We start from the raw sequence: 13,374 nt of genomic DNA on the forward strand, positions 1-13,374 counted from the left end.
GCAAATTATTTCAATATTTGCTCGTCTAAGCTGGGCCGCACTAATACTACAGCACATCGAATTCAAACTGTTGGGACATCTATTGTACACCGCCGACCCTACCGCGTGTCTCTAACTGAAAGAAAAATTATAGAAGAAAACGTTGCGGACATGCTTAAATGGGAAGTCATCCATCCCTCATCTAGCCCTTGGTCGTCTCCTATTGTTTTGGTCCATAAGAAGGATGGCTCTGTGCGGTTTTGCGTGGACTACCGGGCGCTCAATAAGATCACACGCAAGGACGTGTACCCTATGCCACCCATTGGCGACGCCCTTGATTCCCTACAAGGCGCGGAATTCTTTTCAAGCATGGACTTGCGTTCTGGGTACTGGCAGATCCCCATGCATGAAGACGATAAGGAGAAAACGGCATTCGCAACCCCCGACGGGCTATACGAATTCAACGTGATGCCTTTCGGGCTCTGCAACGCACCCGCGACTTTTGAGCGCATGATAGATACCGTGCTGCGCGGCCTGAAATGGAAAAGTTGCCTATGCTACCTGGACGACATCATTATATTTTCGTCAACGTTTCCTGAGCACCTAGAACGATTGGATCAAGTTTTGACGTGCCTTGCGGGCGCCGGGCTTCAAATAAACACGAATAAATGCTCTTTCGCTAGCAAATCTATCAAGGTCTTAGGACACGTCGTTAGCAAAGATGGCATCCGGCCCGACCCTGACAAGATTTCTGCATTCCTTCACTTTCCGCGCCCCGAAAAACCAAAAGAGCTTAGCAGTTTCCTTGGCCTCGCCTCCTATTTTCGCCGGTTTATCCAGAACTTCGCTTCTATTGCTGCTCCATTACACCAACTACTTGCTTCCAACGTCCCCTTTCTGTGGTCTCAAAAATTTCAAACGGCATTCGACCTGTTGAAGCGGGCACTCACGTCTGAACCTCTGCTCTGCCACTTTGACGAAGCCGCACCAACTATCCTCCATACCGACGCTAGCGGCCTTGGTATAGGAGCCGTTCTTCTACAACGCGACAAGTCTTCCCTAGAGAAAGTTGTTGCATATGCCAGTCGCGTACTCACCGCTGCTGAAAAGAACTACACTATAACTGAGCAAGAGTGTTTGGCTGTGGTTTGGTCGGTCCAGAAGTTCTGTCCCTATCTCCACGGCCGTCCCTTCACAATCGTTAGGGGCCACCATGCCTTATGCTGGCTTTCTACACTGAAGAACTTGTCCGGACGCTTGGGTCGGTGGACACTACGCTTACAGGAGTGCGACTTTGACATAACCTACAAGTCAGGCAGAAAACATAAAGACGCCGATGCTTTATCTCGTTGCCCGCTTCCAACTACCCATATGAGCGTTGGTGAGAACTCAACCGCCACATCTACCAAAGTTCATACGCTCGCATCAATAACGCAACCCTTTTCGGACGACGAGCCAACATTTATCTCCCGCCAGCGGTCCGATTCATACTGCAGACGCACGATGGACCACCTTTCGGGAGTTTCTCATCCACCAAACGCGTGACTCCGTCGTCAACTCCTGCACTTTAAGCTGGACAATGGGGTTCTCTACCGCCACGTCTACCACCCTGACGGTCAGCGCTGGGTTCCTGTACTGCCCCGCTATCTTCGACTTCAGGTGCTCGAAGCCTTCCACGACGACTTGACTGCTGGTCATCTTAGTTTTCAAAAAACTCTTGACCGCATTCGATGTCGTTATTACTGGCCTGGCCTTTCTTCTAGTGTAGCTCGGTACGTCGGTTCCTGCTACCCATGCCAGCGTCGTAAACTCCCCACGTCGGCACCTGCTGGACCTCTACAGCCACTTCCGTGCCCTTCAATGCCGTTCGAGGTTGTAGGTGTTGACCTTTACGGGCCTCTCCCCGTCACATCTGCTGGCAAACGATGGATAGTGACTGCCTCGGACCACCTGACACGCTACGCTGAGATTTCCTCTGTTATTACAGGCTCAGCTGTGGAAGTTGCAGACTTTATTCTTCACGCAATAATACTGCGTCATGGGGCTCCTCGTGTACTGCTTAGTGACCGCGGCAAAGTGTCCTGTCACAAGTTGTAAATGAAGTACTGCGCGCTTCTGGAACTACTCACAAGACAGCTTCAAGCTACCACCCTCAGACAAATGGTCTCACAGAAAGATTTCACCGAACCCTTGCAGACATGATAGCCGTTTACGTCCAACCCGACCACAAAAACTGGGATACTCTTTTACCATTCCTGACATTCGCATACAACACCGCCGTTCAGCGAACAACTTGCTACTCACCGTTTTACCTCATGTACGGACGCACCCCGACTACCTTTCTCGACGTCTCCTTCCTTAGCAGCCATGGGAATTCATGTCAGTCTTCTAGCGAAGAATACATTTCCCGCCTGGCCCAGTCTCGCCATCAGGCTCGCATCAATACTGAAGCGGGACAGCACGAGCGGAAGATCATCTATGACTAATCCCACCGCGTTGTGTCTTTCCAACCTGGTGACGAGGTGCTGCTTTTGACACCTATTCACACTCCTGGTCTCTGTGACAAATTCCAACCACGCTTCATCGGGCCACACATTGTTTTAGAACAGACTTCGCTGGTTAATTATCGTGTGACACCACTCGTCGCCCCAACAGACCGCCGCTACCGCAGCACAGAGATTGTCCACGTTTGTCGCATGAAACCTTTCACGCGACGTTCCCCGTCACTTTGACTTACGGCGGCCAGGGTGTCCGCTTCCAAGTGGGGGGAATTAGTGTGGGCATTTGTAACTTACATCGTCCTCATCGCTTCATAAACACAATCACCATCATCCGCTTGTTTCTTTGCCCTCATTGCCACTCTGGGTCATCATAATCGTCATCGTATGTGCGCTGGCTCTGCCCGTTCGTTTTGCGAGGTCTTTCCTCGAATAAACGCTGTCGCAGCCAAGACTACCAAGACTTCATAATATATATATATATATATATATATATATATATATATATATATATATATATATATATATATATATATATATATATATATATATATATATATATGGGATATGGCACAACGGGAGCGTTGTCAACAAGGATAAATATATTTATTTCCCAACAGTTTCGGGAGGGGTCCTAACTCATCCCCTGATGAAGGGAGGACCCCTCCATCCTTGTTGACAACGCTCCCGTTGTGCCATATCTCATACCTTCACGAAGACTACATATATATATATATATATATATATATATATATATATATATATATATATATATATATATATATATATATATATATATATATATATATATATATATATATACGCGTGCAATACCTCACCCCTTCGAACACAGCAACTGGGCCTCGTGGAAATTGCTTGAATTGTTTGGGTCGAAAACTTCGAATAAACATTGTAATCAATGCAGCACTATCCTTACCCATAGGGGAAGCCGCTAAATGCACTTCATTATTTCATTTTGGCTGTACACGTGAATGCGGCTGCAAGTAGAATGTAAGAAATGTCATTGTAACACTGCATCGCAGGTATTTTTCCGCGAGCCTATAAGAATGGTGGTCATTCTAGGTTTGCCAACATCCTTGTAATGACTTTCACTAACAGATTCTTCAAAAGCGATCCGAAACGGGTTCTTTGCGCAGCCCCGTACAATGGGCAACCCCTATTCTGCTCGGTGTCCGAGACGGCTACGGTGGCTTCAATGTACCCGGGCGACAACCTATGTGACATCATTATTTACACGCACGTTCGCGTGGACCAAGGCACCATTGCGCCTGTTGACGATGCGGATAGCTACACTACGTTCACCACGGTCTGCTCCACAGTATATTCCACGACAAGCTGTGGTGTCTCCTTCGACGCGCGGTAAGTGAGCCTTCTTGAGAAGCAAGGTCGGCGGTATAATCGGCGTGTCTATGGAGTTATCTTTCCTTCACGAGTGGTGAAGTTCTACCACAGCGCACTCACGCCCCCTCCCCCTTCGCACACACACACACACACACACATCTTCTTTTGCGTGTGCGTCATAGGTAAAAATCTTCACAGCGGGTAAAAAAGAACGCCAGGCCTGCGCGACAAAGCTGGTCACAGCAAAAGCTTAGATGAACTGCCCTTACAGAACTTGTTCTAAACTCTTCTGGGGCTCTTAATCCAGGCAAGGTACGTACTTCGCCATAAATCATAAAATTTCTCAAGTTGGAAAGGCCCGACAATGCCATTAGCTCTCATTCTGTGGAGGAGTGAGGTACCCGCTACACAATTAAAAGGCATTATGGGCACATCGTTGATACTACAGCTGATGACGACGGCGAATTACAGTTGAGCCTTTTCCAATAAGTTGGAAGGACTCAGTGGCAAACTAATTACGAAATTCACGTTCTCTGTCACCAGGTTGTTATTTTACTGTTCTATCATGCTACATTACACGTGTTAATGTGGTCACTTTTCGACATGACGCCGGTATAGGGTCCCAAAACCACCATATGATTATGAGAGACGCAGTGGTGGAGGGCTCCGGAAATTTCGACCACCTAGGGTTATTTAACGTGCACCACAATCAGAGCACACGATCCTACAACATTTCCGCCTCCATCGAACATGCAGCCGCCGCATCCGGGATTCGATCCCGTGACTTGTGGGTCAGTAGCCGAGTATCTTAGCCACTAGACCACCGCGGCGGGGCCGGGCTTTCGGTTGGGGAGGTAGAAAGTAAGTCGATCTTTGAATGCAATATCCTGAGTCCTTAAAATAAGAATCTTGTGCGAGCCACACTTTTTTCATCAGCTCATGCTCGCGGGCGGGTTATACTCGACCCGGGCGTATTGCTTTGCACTATCACTCTGAGCACCACTGCAACTACTGCGGAGGTAATTTGAAAAAAAAACTGGAAACAAATATTAAAACATTATTCCATCATTCAATGTTTATTCACTTACTAGACGAGCTGACTTCATCGACATGGCCCCTGAGCTTATCGTCCACTGCCACACAATGTTAGAGTGACATGACACACAACAAAACAGTCTCCATGAGCTGCACACTGTTTCGTTTGACCGAGTCGGGCTCCAAGCCGGGAGAAGAAGGAGCCATGAGAAAGAAGAACGTAGGTTTTAATGCTGCATGCTTGCCGAAAGGAGGTGAACAAGAATGGCCCCACGGCATGGTGCGCAGTTGATTATAAAGGCACGCCGTGAATGAAGGGGGTGGGGGCACACATATAGGCATATACGCAAAAACAGATTATCGTCCGGAGCGGATGAGCCAAACTTGGGCGCTGGCTGATAAGCGGCGAGCGATGCTCAAACACAACACCACCCACTCTGCGACGATGCACCAGATGGCCTCATAGGTACAGCAGTAAGTCCGCCGCGGTAGTCTTTGTTTTGGGACGTTCGAGTTTTTTTGCCCCATCTTTACGCGTCCGAAAAGTAGGGTAGGAGGTGAGTCTATACGTGCGGGCAGCTCATACACGATTATATGCGGTTCTTTTCATTTCAGCATCGTTCGTTCTCTGAAAAATAGAGATGCGGAGAGACGTGAATCACCAAGTGCATGTTCAGGTACAGCGCGATAACGACGAAGACGAAGCGCAACGAGGGGCCCGAGAATTTAGACAAGAAATTTAGAAAATTTAGAAATGTTCCTCCAAGCGCTGTATACCTCAAATTGATTGATTTATTGATTGATGTGTGAAGTTAAAGTCCCAAAACCACCATATGATTATGAGAGACGCCGTAGTGGAGGGCTCCGGAAATTTAGACCACCTGGGGTTTTTTAACGTGCACCCAAATCTGAACACACGGGCCTACAACATTTCCGCCTCCATCGGAAATGCAGCCGCCACAGCCGGGATATGATCCCGTGACCTGCGGGTCAGCAGCCGAGTACCTTAGCCACTAGACCACCGCGGCGGGGCATATACCTAAAATGCTACCTCACCAAGCTACCCAACTTTCAATGCTGTTGCTAGTCACCAAACAGCTGGCTTCACGTAGCCCATAGTCCCTAGCCCCGCCGCGGTGGTCTAGTGGCTAAGGTACTCGGCTGCTGACCCACAGGGCGCGGGTTTGAATCCCGGCTGCGGCGGCTGCATTTCCGATGGAGGCGGAAATGTTGTAGGCCCGTGTGCTCAGATTTGGGAGCACGTTAAAGAACCCCAGGTGGTCTAAATTTCCGGAGCCCTCCACTACGGCGTCTCTCATAATCATATAGTGGTTTTGGGACGTTAAACCTCACATATCAATCAAGCACATAGTCCCTTGAATTCGGCACTAACAGCGTCATAGATTTCCACATTATTGTGGAGGAGGCAGCCAATAAGAGAAACAGAGGGGGAAAACAGCGAACAGGCGTCATCAATTACAATCTGCCGCATATATCGTTCCCAGGTTCCTACTCTTGACTGCTGAAGCAGAGAAAAAGCGGAGAGCCGCCGAGGTATTTTCCGTGCTGGTGTAGACGAGATCTATCGGGAAGCGTTAGAAGAATTCAACTTCACATAAGGTAAAATGCTGTTCGCATCCACATTACATTCGTTCCTATTATCAGAACAATCTAGGCGGAACTGCCCCAACGAAAATTCCTTGAAGGGCTAGTTGGTACTTGTCTTGCTGTATACCGAGTAAGAAACGGGGTCGAAGCACAAGTCGGTGTCGTTTGTCTTCTTTGTTCTTGTTTCTTAGGGCTGTAAATACTCAGTATATATAAAAACTGGGCCGTTGGTTTTGCGGTGGTGGCCTATGAAAAAATCAAATGCGGCATGAGAAGAAGGGGGGGGGGGGGGTCAGTCACGAAATATTTGCAGGCTTCTAGCTCACGCCTCATCTTACCTGTAATCTGTGGCAGGGCTCAGCAAGCCTAGGGACTGGTTGTTTCGCGTGACTGTCACTGGCAGCTTGTGGAATCCACACACTCACAAAAGATTTAGAGACAAACTTCATTTCAAAGAAGCAGGAATGAAATCGCTTCGTTTGTTCGCTTTTGTATGGACTGTTCTTGGAACCGTCACCGGGAAAGCAGACAATTGCGGTCATCGACTCATATGTATTCTGCATATAGGTACATGCATGACCTTACTCTCTCGAGTACGCAAATATTTATTCAATATCAGAGGGCTGTTAGAGTCAATTGCAAAGATGTGTAAGAGCTCATTCTCTTCATTCACAGCTTCGCAGATCCCTCGTATTTCACGACTAAAGTATCCGAGCAGCTCGCCCAGCTTCGACAGAAGAACATCGTTCACTTGGGAATCCTCAACATGTACGACTACCCCTCCAGAGTCAAGCACTACGCACCCTTAGTAGAGTCAGCTCTCGAAGTAAGACACCTTTTTTAACACCCATAGTTTTGGCATTGTTCGCGACGTGACATATTTAAACAAATTTATTCGTGAATAGTGGCAAGTGAAGGGCACTAAATTTGAAAAATGAGTCGAGTCAGATTGATGAATAGTACTCCGAGAATTGAAGTTTTGTTTATTTCGCAACTATACATTTATTACTAGAGTAAAATGAGAAGGTCTGAGTCTCAATAATTAATCTCGTGCTGAAACTTCTGCATTTAGCGTTACGTATGTTATTGCGAAGTTTTCGTGTTTTGGTGATACTGGCTCGATAAAATTTCGCGAAACGTGGCGTGTTAACTTTAGAGTCTGATTAGATAACAATGTTGCTCATTTTTATTGATTGGGAAAAACCTATGACGTATCAGACATCTATGACGTCATGGCGTTCGATACGGCCATTTGAAAATGGCGTCTTTATGCCCAATTCATTTAATCCGTTTTATCGCTTACTAGTTTTCTCGCGGGAGGAGGGGTGGTTTTAGTGTTGCGAAATCGTAAGCTCTTATACGCTAGACGTTTTTCTCTTTCAATATTTTGTTACAATAAAGTGTTGCCAATGAAAAGAACACACACGTATTAATAAACGTCTTGCAGCAACTACTGAAGAAAATACTTCTAAGGGGAGAACGAGAAACTCCCTTAGTACCACCATCATTATGCTCTTTTATCATGTTAAAGGGAACAGCAACCTTTTCTATGGTGCCTAACTTTTTTTTTAACGCGTAGGAAATCTTACCCATCAGTGAGTCAGATTCCGTAACGGTAAAGTGGAAAACGCCGCGTAATATTTGTAATTAGAGTTCTTATATTTGCAGCGAATATGTAAGTCGTATGCTCACGCGCTGCAAACAGTGAGTGCTCGGGCAGTTCGTGTTTGAGCGCGGTGCTCTACTGCGCATGATCGCACTCCGCGCGCATGCGCAACAGCTTGACTCGGTGCACTGTCGGCCATGACGACAGCGCTGCTTTTCACGATGCCAGTTTTATACAGCACAAAATTGAGCGGAGATGGCTGATAATGAACGTGGTAATAATAAACTTTGAGGACTGGCACGCACGACAGCATCACACTACGCACCCACGTTCAGCAAAGTGATGGACTCCATATTTCATGAGCCAGCTTCATTGTTCTTCCGCTAGGCTGCACGACAAAACAGTTTTTGGTAATTTTAAGAGTGATTTTAAAAATATAAATCCTGGTCTCAACGCGAAAGGAATGCTGGAATATTTCGCTATATTTTATGCTTTTTACAATTATGTATACTGCGATCTAGTTGCACGTTCTAGCTATAGTTATCGGTCCCTTTGAAGCAAGTTTCGACAAAGGTGAATGTTTATACATTTCTATATATTGAACAACACTCCATCTCCTCCTTCGACTTGGTTGTGCGAACTCTCGTGGTCTATTTCCTTTGTTGTATTTCATTTCTAATTTGTCATCTGTGCGCGATAAGTTCTTCAATTATACTACAACTATTTTATCTTTCAGGTTCATGTTTCAGTCTTGCAGGTTCGGTTTAACTTTTAGGGTGTTTTCTTTTTTTTTTCGTTTTTGCAGTTACGATTTTTCATGTTATGAAGTTGTTTTTGCTGTTCCAAATGTAGAATGCGAATCTTACTGTAACTCGGTCAAAGGCAAACCTGTCCCGGAAAAGGTGCTAAAGGCTTCAGAGGGGAACGGGAGCCTACTGAGAAAAAGAAATAGAAAAAGACGAAGAAGTTGTCTTTCGCAATACAGTCGTGATGTACACATTCGGAGGATGCATAAAGAACACTGTTTCATTACTTTTCTATCATCTTGTGTGAAGCATTCTCCTAAAGGAATCCAGAGATTTTGAGAAAATAAAATAGGCATATTTAGGACACCGTTGGTATTAGCTTGTAAGGGCTTGGAGCCAAGCGACAATTTCAGGAAAACGTTCGTAAAAGAAAGCAATGCTATTCCCTTAAGGATTGCTTTGGTTACAAATCAAGGGGTCGTTGGTGAGACCAGTAAATTTCTTTCACAGTGCTTGCCTACGGTTGTGCGCAGCTGTAAATTTTTCTAACAATAGACTGTTGGACGAGTTTGGTAGTTCTGCAGCCTTCTCCGTTTTTCGCACATTTTTAGCGAATTTTTTATTCATCACATGTGCACTATCAGCAGTAAATGTTTTCGGTATGTTTGATCCACAACAAATGCTTGTTTTTTTTTATATCAGTGCTTAATTCTTGTAATCAAGCTGGTGACCGCATAGGTCAGAATTTCAAGTGCAGTGTGGAACACTTAATTCAAAGTGACATTCGCGGACAAATAAGAAATATAGCTTTACCGAACACTTCGCAAACATTTGCTGCTGATAGTACAGTTGCCGGAGGTGGTACCAGGGGTGGGCACAGGGTGGCTGGAGCTTCCCCAAATTTCACCTCTCCTCTTCGTTGCCTCCCTGCCAGAGGCAACATAGTCATAACACAATGGCTAAGTCCTCCGTCTTGGTGCCTCTCTGAAGGAACTGATCCGGTGAAACAATCCTGGAGGCGCCCCTGACAGTCACGCTCAATACATCTTCCTACACGCTCTTTGGGCTCAAAATGGCGACAAAGCTGCAAATAAGGATGTGTAAGAAAAAAAAAGTTTATAAAATAAGCTGTCCTAGTTAGCGGTACTTTATGAACCAATTTCGCGTTTGCTGGTTTTTGTCGTTCAGCCTTGAGGTCGTAAACCACAAGCAGCGTGTTACAACTTTTATTGAGCGCGACTGTACATCTTCGAACAAAAAAGCTCGAGCGTTCCAATAACAGTTCTTATATTTTTCTTTTTTTTGATATCAGAAAATGGCAGCGTTGAAGGGACCGACGTCGAGGATTATTTATGGCATCGGCTTTTCCTACTACAACGACAACAGCTCCTGGCAGAATCTGCAGGTTTTGGTCCTTGCGGCGACTGCAGCGTGAGTGGCATTTCGTGAGACTCATTTTGATATCATTTGAAATACATGCTTCAGCAAGATGGCGGGGAATGCGCGCATGCTGGTCATCATTATTTCACTGCTTTATAGTGTACCTTATAGTTGCTATAATTGTGGAAAGATGATATTGTGGGATACTGAATAGGTGGAATGTTTTCAAAAAAGTGCGTAATTTGTGGTTAAAAGCCGAATCAGGGGATTGCGTGCTCTAATACCACAGTTTCCTGAAAACACGCGCCTGAATATTTTTGATAATTTGTGGATCATGAATGCGCAATCTAATTTGGTTGCATGGCTGTTTCTGAATCCCATCCAATAAAAAATGCTGCCATTGTGCTAGGAATCAAAGCAGCGTCGTTAATTCTATGTGCCACTTCTTATAAACTAAACTAAGCCCTTAAAAAGGTGAAAAATCAGTAGCGCAGTTCTAACTTTAACGCACTATGCTAAAGCATCACTAGCTTTAATGAAATAGAAGAGAAATAGTAAGCTTTCTCTTTACCATTCTTTCAGGCCTAATAAAGGTAACTGCTCTCACGCGTCACGTGTTAGTAATTATTCCTACCTCTGTTGTCCACAGTAGAGATGGAATCGGTTCGAAAGTAGGTTTATATGTTCATGTCTTCTCTTCGTTTCAATAATTTCTGTCCCAATTTGGCGCTACATGGAGTCCATAAGTATCTCTTGGGGTATGTTGTGCGTAGAATCATTGATATTGCGTGCTTGCATGTGCGTGCGTGTTTTCGGTCATAATTCGCTACATGCGTTTTTTTAATACATTGTTAACTAAAATGTCACTGGTGTGTATCTGCCAGTGCTATTATGCCAAGTAATAAGTGGTTATTACTTGGTGTGACAAGATAAATTCGTATTTGCGAATTTATCTTGCGACGTGTTACTTTGCTTATTTGCGACCTGTTACATTGCGAATAAATTGATCATGCGACCTTGGCCAGTCGCACGTGGGGATGAGCTTAAACTCTACTAAAGAGATGGTGACAACTATGGTAGTAAAGTTTCTATCTGGGTACGTCTACTTTCGCTTGGTGGTGAATGTAAATAGTAATTGTCATAGCATCGCCCCGCCGCGGTGGTCTAGTGGCTAAGGTACTCGGCTGCTGACCCGCACGTCGCGGGTTCGAATCCCGGCTGCGGCGGCTGCATTTCCGATGGAGGCGCAAATGTTGTAGACCCGTTTACTCAGATTTGGGTGCACGGTAATAAACCCCAGGTGGTCAAAATTTCCGGAGCCCTCCACTACGGCGTCTCTCATAATCATATGGTGGTTTTGGGACGTTAAACCCCACATATCAATCAATTGTCATAGCATCCATAAGTAATAGTTTTGTGGAAAACTGATAGAAGCTTCTCTCGCAAGCTCAGAGTAAGCGTGGACGTTCAGTGCGAATTTGTCTACTCCGGACGAAAACGGACGACGAGACGAAATCGCTCGTGGTGAATGCTAGCGTTTCAGTCAGCTGGCCCGTTTAGGCATACGCCGTGTCCATGTCTAGCGTTTATTTCCCTGTTTGCTAATCTTATAAATACAAAAATTTTGTTTCAAATCTGCTCTACTTCAAGAGTCGTCTAAGTGGCTGCGCTACCGAGCAAAATCAGCTTTCTTGAGAGCATTGCGTGAAGCCCTAAAATTTATCTCGTCGTTCAAGATGAGACGAAATTTCACTACTCTCTTAGCTACCCAACGCAAGTCAATTCTTTTAAGGCACCGATGCCCCGATTGCGTAAAGACAAAGTGATTCCATCACGACCGCGTACGACAGATACATAAAGATGAAAACGTTCTTCAATATCCGCACAAAACCACTACTTACTCTGTACAAAAATGAATTCAGTACACTCATACTTGCGCTGACATCTCGAACACATGTAATTCTAACAACTGTTCCTTTGTCTCCATTTCTTTTTCCTCCACGGGCAGGAAGGACATAATCGTTGTCATCACCTGCGTGCTGAGCGTACCCAGTGCGACCAAATGCATCGCTTTGCCACCCACTGCGCTGAGAAGCGTCAGCGACATTCCTCCCAGATTCGTGAGTGTAGACGTTGCTTACGGGACCACTCTGCACTTCTTTAGAACGCAGCTCTTAAGACCCCACCACACGTACGCGTTGCAGCGTGTCAGCACGTGCTTTTGAAGAGCTCTCGCAAGTGGTGCCCCGTCCTCGGACTCTTGTTACCGTGTTTCCATCTTTCCTGTCTCTCTTATCCCCTCGATATGTCCTCGCTCGCTGGCCTAGCGCATTTATTTCTCTATACCTTTACTTCTATCCTTTTAATCCCTCCTCACCCCCATCCCCTGTGAGCTACTGTTGAGGTGTCGCACCGTGACGCAGACAGTTACGAGGCTCACTTTTCTCTTCTTTTCTCTCTTTTAGAATCACTTAGTAGTGCTTTTGTAACATGATTCCTTGCCCTATCTCTATGAATAGAAAGGGTGCACATCTTCGCAGATACGTGCCCTCTCTCTACACAGGAAGAAGGCGCGCGGCGCCGCGTCCGAAATCCACGCGCTGACACCCTGCCACGCGTATATGTGGTCGGGTTTTTTAGGCGTGTGAGTAGCTTAGTCGAGCATCTTTTTCCGCCGCTCTAAGTGAACTATAGGATGATCTCCTGTATCGTGTGCACCTTCAGCTACGTGGCACTCTTCTTTTATCGAGTCTTGAGAGATTCCTCCGAAAAACTGGTCGACGAAAGACAAAAGAAAATGAATAAAATACACATTAACCGTACACAATAAAATGAAAAGGACGAATGGATAAATTAGAATTGTCCGTAAATGCAGTTTGTGCAGCCAAGCCAGTATTCAACATAAAAAGGTAAGTTTTTTGTGAAAGTATTCTGTAAAAGGTTAAAAAATACAACTAAAACAAAGAACAACAAATGAAAAGCATCTATAGAAAGAATGCACTGTACATGGACACATATGTATGCATATTCCAAGTTGTTTACATCAATATATCCGCAAATTAAAACGGAGGTTCTTCCGCCTCGGTGGAAATCTGGCTAAGGTGCTCGGACGCTGACCCGAAGGTTGCGGGTTCCATCCCGGCTTTGGTGGTCGCATTTA

At 45.5% G+C, this 13,374-nt stretch overlaps 1 protein-coding gene across 7 annotated transcripts in view; it reads left to right on the forward strand.

The window, feature by feature from the left end:
* LOC142765457 (uncharacterized) overlaps positions 1–13,374 on the forward strand; it is a 143,072-nt gene that overhangs the window by 16,257 nt on the left and 113,441 nt on the right. For 5 of the 7 annotated variants that reach the window (XR_012884260.1, XR_012884259.1, XM_075866495.1 and 2 more), the window contains exons 1-4: positions 3,375–3,857; positions 7,158–7,308; positions 10,147–10,265; positions 12,223–12,334. Coding sequence is in view for 5 of the 7 variants with exons in the window: in XM_075866495.1 (XP_075722610.1) it covers positions 3,580–3,857; positions 7,158–7,308; positions 10,147–10,265; positions 12,223–12,334 (660 nt within the window). In the remaining 2 variants the exon portion in view is untranslated. Of the gene's footprint in view, positions 1–3,374; positions 3,858–6,304; positions 6,495–7,157; positions 7,309–10,146; positions 10,266–12,222; positions 12,335–13,374 lie in introns of those variants that run through there. The other 2 variants (XM_075866497.1, XM_075866496.1) reach the window with 2 other exon arrangements.

The sequence above is a fragment of the Rhipicephalus microplus genome, chromosome 6, assembly GCF_043290135.1.
Source record: "Rhipicephalus microplus isolate Deutch F79 chromosome 6, USDA_Rmic, whole genome shotgun sequence".
NCBI lineage: Eukaryota > Metazoa > Arthropoda > Arachnida > Ixodida > Ixodidae > Rhipicephalus > Rhipicephalus microplus.